A 5,654-nucleotide genomic window follows, 5' to 3' on the forward strand; every position below is an offset into this window, starting at 1 on the left:
GCGCCCTGAAGCACCGTAGGTGGCAGGGTTGGCAGATCGATCTCCTGAGGGCACTGAGGAGAGATGGGCACCGTATAATGAGGCGTACACCATTCTTCCCCAGAGGGGCCTGCCCTCCGAAGTCCTGAGCCATGGGCATCAGGACTTTCTCTTGGCCGAAGTCCCCAATTGAAAATAACGGTCCTCAGACCCGTCATCTCCTTGGAAGACTCAGACTGACAGAACCAGAGCCTGCTCGGGGCAGGACCCAATGAGACACATCTGGCAGGGGCTCCCACACCGCCAGGTGACCTATTAAGGGAACCAGTCTCTCGAGACTGGCCTCTGGTGTACTTACAGCGGCCAGCTCGGTGCCCTGAAGCAGAGCACTATAAAGACCTCCTTCTAGGTAACGAACCCCCCAGAACTGCTACGTTTCCGGGTGGACACTGAGAGATGCGCTCGCTGGAGACTGCTGTGCCCTGAAGCACCGGAGGTGGCAGGGTTGACAGACTGATCTCCTGAGGGCACTGAGGAGAGATTGTGTGAAAATGTCAGAATTGTGAGATAAAAAGCTACGATTACAGTCATTTTCATTCATTTTTATTTCTTTCATGTGTACTGTGACAATTTCATTAGCAGAAACAAAAAAACAGAACTGCAAGATGAAAACTCAGAGTTCTGAGGAAAAATGTCAGAATTGAAAGGTGTAAACTCACAATTACAAGTTTATGACTTGCAACTGTGACATATCATTTATATAGCGCTGACATAACAGCGCTATATAAATGCATCATTCATTCATTCACATATAAAATCATAATTTTGAGAAAAAAGTCAGAATTGTGAGATTAAACAGTCACATTTACATTTTGTATATTTTTTTTAAATGCAGAAATAATCTTCCATAGAAAACTGCTATAAAATCAGACATTTAAACTTGTGCGTTCCAAATTCGAGGGTGATATCTCAGATAATTAATTAACTTTCAGTAAGATTTTGTTTAGGTGTAGTACCAAACTAAGTCACATTTACATTTTGTATATTTTTTTTTAATGCAGAAATAATCTTCCATAGAAAACTGCTATAAAATCAGACATATTTAAACTTGTGCGTTCCAAATTCGAGGGTGATATCTCAGATAATTAATTAACTTTCAGTAAGATTTTGTTTAGGTGTAGTACCAAACTTTTCCACTAGATGACCTCCAAAAAGTCCAGACTCCAATAGTGATCAAAGGACGATATATACGGTTTGAGCAATGAACACCATGTATTTCCATACTATTCACAGTATTTATGAAGCAGACATCATATTCAGTAACAGTATGGGCAGTATTGCAGTATATTATTTTTATTTCAGTATTTTTATTTGTTACAAAAAACACATAAAGAATGTCATCTTTTGAACTCTTCGCATGCAAACTAACGTTGCATGATTTTACATGTACATTTCGATTTCATAATAAAAGTCCGAACTTGCCTTATTACTCTGATGCGTGCTTGTAACAAATTAATAAATTACTTTCCTTTATCATTTCTTTTGAAACTCAGAAAATCACCCAATTTGAAAACAATGACAGTTCGCATGTTAAGTATTACAAAGAAATAAATCCCAGACATGATGTTATAATAGAAGCATTAAGAAATGATGACTAAAGTGTAGATTTGCTCATCCTGTAATCTTTTCCTCTTGACAGGAGTCCCTGCTGTTCTTGTTGGAAGTTTGCTAGCAGTTCAGCAACTCACCCGTCCATTCTATGGCACCAGAAATGTGACCTTATCAAATTCGAAAGTCACAAATCCAGTGTGAGTCCTCATATTATAACTTAACCTTTTCATTTTTACCTTGCTTTTAGCTCTTCTTTAGCTTTCAGCATTGTTTATTATATGTTGTACAGTTGCTGGATCACAGAGCCTCTCATCCTGTATGGCGTGAACCTTTCCTACTTCACCATCGTATTCGTGTTCAACACAATAATTCTAATCACAGTGTCCAGACAGATCTTTAAGCTAAAGAAAGTGGACAACAAGCATAAGAAAATCCCAGTGAAGGATGCCAGCACAGTGCTGGGCCTCATGTGTCTGCTGGGTACATCATGGGGTTTGGTTTTTCTTAGCTCTGGATATACCAGCTACACAATACTCTACATATTCTGCATTTCAAACACAATGCAAGGTAGGTTTACTCTTAAGTCACAGAACCACAGTGGAGGTAAAAAAATAAAAAAAGGGAAAATATGCCTGAAGACATAATGCTGTACAATATAAATGCTTTCTAATAATATAATAATACAGTTTGTCAATCATCTTTATTGTTGACAGGCTTTTCTATCTTTCTGTGGATGTGTCGGACAGCAAGGCCAGAAAAACAAAAAGCAGCTCATACCAAGTCTTTATCCACTGTGGACACCTTCACTATTGAAAAACAAAAGGAATCAAAATGACCAGGCTCATGATGAGTTGAACAGATTTATGACTACAAACCATTGTTCTCAATAAGGTTTTTAAATTATTTATTTGTGTCTGAAATCATCTCTATACCCTTTATCCACCTTATTTTGCAATGTGGAAGTTAGCTGTTTTCTTTGAATATGCGATTCATTAGCCGCTATAGGTAAATAACTAGAAGAATAAGTGCAGTAAACGGTACACCTATTTGCACTACAACCAGTGTGTTTATGATTATGGTAATGAATTAAAATACTATATCAAAATACCAGACTGCAATATCAAGCAGCATAACGGACTGTTTTTGTAGGGGTAAAATAACTGGAAGTGAATAACACTGGAAGGTTTGCAAATTCAAGTTAACCCTAACCCAAAATAAAATGTCCAAATACTACAGATTCGGATGCAACGTCACTGTTTGAGTTCACTACTTGTTTTCATTTACTCACTGAAGTGGACTAATGTTGGGAATAGTGAATGAGGGTATTGGGGGTGATTTTGGATACTACTTTGTTCTCAATCTGTGATTTACGTTCTTCTGCAGAATACAATGTGTAAACTGTTTTGTGTATGTAATATAAAAAATAGTGGGGTCAAAAATAACATTTCAATCTTGAACTTTATAGAGGTTTCACTATATTTACGATACAGATGCACAGTGCTAAGTATTTCCTTTGTACTATTCATAGTAAATAAGAAGACATGTAATGGGTAACTTATCTTTTTTCCCCTAAGCTGTGCATTTATTTAAATTGCATGTTTCATTGAGTGTTTCATTTAAAAGTTATAAATTGTAATACAAAACTGTAAATGCACTGTTTTTATTTGCATTTAGCAATAAAGCCAAGTCTACAATTCTGAGTTCATGTGTGGGACTGTTGAGTCCATTAGCAACACAAAAATATTGTCAGTACATTTTAACTAGTGTTCCTGTAGCTCAAGCAGTACAGTGTGGCACTAGCAATAGTAACAACATGGGTTTGATTCCAGCCAATGCATAAACTGATCAAATGTATACCCCTCGATGCAATTAAAGTTGCTTTGTACAATATAACTACAATATAAAATGCATTCAGAAAGTATTCAGACCCCTTAATTTTTTTAACATATTTTCTTACGATGCAGCCGAATGCTAAAATGTTTTAAATTAATATTTTTGTTTGTTTAAGTCTATACTCCATACCTAATTAAGGGGAAAGGAGTGTAGAATGATATTGATTGATTATGAAAATAATGTAAAGACTTTTATCATGAGGCTGCAAACACGTGATAAAAAAATCAAGGGGTCTGATTACTTTCTTGGCACAAGCTCAACATAGTGTTCTGTGTTATATTTTAAATTTCATTACATGATTTTAAAACTGTGGGTACACAAGAAAAATGTCCACCACATTTAAGCAGGTTTGGGAAAAAACTATCTCTGATCACAATTACAGAACATACCTCCCAGTTATTGGTGTTATCTTCTTAATTATCTGACAAACTGTATTTAACTGGCAGCGTTCCTCTAATTTTCATTGAAATTGCAAGATGGTGGGCTGATCTAAGGTGACTAAAACCCTGTGAAAGGAGGTTGTCCAGATGAAGGCCAATGGGATGACCCTTTCAGTCATCGCAAGAGAAGCTGGTCATTCCAAATCTGTTATTTCTCGAATATTGCAGGTTTACAATGACACTAATTCATTCAAGTCCCCCAAAAAGATTGGTCGTCCACATAAGACAAACGCACGAGAGAACAGGATAATGCGGAGACTCTCAATGGGGAATCGGTTCAACACTGCAACTGGAATTGTTCACCAGTTCAGCGATGAACAGGGTATGGATCTGTCTCGGCACGTTTAAGAGAAGTTGGACTGAAAGCACACTCTGCAGTGACCAAGCCTCTCATCAGCAGAAAGAATCAAAAGGCTAAGCTCACCTTTGCTGAGGGGCATGTTGTGTGGACAGAGGGGAACTGGTCCAAAGTTCACTTTAGTGATGAGAGCGAGTTTAATTGAATTGGGTCAGATGGGAAACATTATGTTTGGCATGGGGAACTGGGGAAAGACTGAACCCAGAGCAAGTAAAGAAGACAGTGAAAAGTGGAGGAGGAAGTGTCTTGCTTTGGGTATGTTTTGTGCAGCAGGAGTTAGGCCTCCTATACAGCTACATGGCAGAGTGAACGCAAATGTTTATCAGAACCAAGATTTTAGTTGTAATCTTCTTTTATGCTACAGTTGGTTGTTCTGTAATTTTGATCTCTGTGTTTTCCACAAAATAAAGGTATTTGTTGAAATGCCTAGGTTATTTTGTCAAACATGTTAGTAGAACAGTGTTGTACCCACTGCTAATATTCCTTCAAATTTTGAGTGAAGATTAAAATTTCAGAAAAAAAAATCAAGTATTTAAATATTGTTTTCTAGTTTTGATCTCCACAGTAGGTTAGTATGCCAATGTAAAACTTTTAGTTCAGAATATTTGCATATAAGGAAAATGAGCAGCTCCAAGAGATATTTAAATGACAAAACACCAACATGCAAACAATCATGACAGAGATGGTGTTATTCAGTTTCTTCATTAATGTTACAAAGCAAACTGTATGTTGTGGGCTCAAATTTTGTAACACTTTTTGTTACATATCCCAAGTAAACTACTCTGAATAATGGAATTCATTGAATTTATTTTTACTATTGTACCCACTGCTAATATTCCTTCAAATTTTGAGTGATGAAGATTAAAATTTCAGAAAAAAAAATCAAGTATTTATATATTGTTTTCTAGTTTTGATCTCCACAGTAGGTTAGTATGCCAATGTAAAACTTTTAGTTCAGAATATTTGCATATAAGGAAAATGAGCAGCTCCAAGAGATATTTAAATGACAAAACACCAACATGCAAACAATCATGACAGAGATGGTGTTATTCAGTTTCTTCATTAATGTTACAAAGCAAACTGTATGTTGTGGGCTCAAATTTTGTAACACTTTTTGTTACATATCCCAAGTAAACTACTCTGAATAATGGAATTCATTGAATTTATTTTTACTATTTTTTTTTTTTTTACTTTTCCTAGGTCAAAAAAAATTAAAGATTTCTTGTTGTGAGTCAGTCTGTGTAATCTGACTAAACTCTTTAACTTTTGTTAAATAATTAAGTTGGTTTGAGAAAGCCAACTTACTGATCTACTATTTAAAGGGGTCATATGATGCTTTTTTAAAGATCATTATTTTGTGTATTTGGTGTAAC

The 5,654-nt window shown here is 36.1% G+C and overlaps 2 protein-coding genes across 2 annotated transcripts in view; both read left to right on the forward strand.

Annotated features, from left to right (window-relative positions):
- LOC107679705 (adhesion G-protein coupled receptor G2-like) overlaps positions 1-2,425 on the forward strand; it is an 8,082-nt gene extending 5,657 nt beyond the window's left edge. The window contains exons 8-10 of the mRNA XM_016475334.1: positions 1,679-1,787; positions 1,880-2,157; positions 2,304-2,425. Of these exons, the coding sequence (XP_016330820.1) occupies positions 1,679-1,787; positions 1,880-2,157; positions 2,304-2,425 (509 nt within the window). The remainder of the gene's footprint in view (positions 1-1,678; positions 1,788-1,879; positions 2,158-2,303) is intronic.
- A 1,747-nt stretch (positions 2,426-4,172) lies between these two features.
- LOC107679706 (adhesion G-protein coupled receptor G2-like) overlaps positions 4,173-5,654 on the forward strand; it is a 21,032-nt gene continuing 19,550 nt past the window's right edge. Inside the window, exon 1 of the mRNA XM_016475335.1 lies at positions 4,173-4,245. Coding sequence (XP_016330821.1) covers positions 4,173-4,245 — 73 coding nt within the window. The remainder of the gene's footprint in view (positions 4,246-5,654) is intronic.

This window comes from Sinocyclocheilus anshuiensis, unplaced genomic scaffold, assembly GCF_001515605.1.
Source record: "Sinocyclocheilus anshuiensis isolate Anshui unplaced genomic scaffold, SAMN03320099.WGS_v1.1 scaffold224, whole genome shotgun sequence".
In the NCBI taxonomy this organism is placed as follows: domain Eukaryota; kingdom Metazoa; phylum Chordata; class Actinopteri; order Cypriniformes; family Cyprinidae; genus Sinocyclocheilus; species Sinocyclocheilus anshuiensis.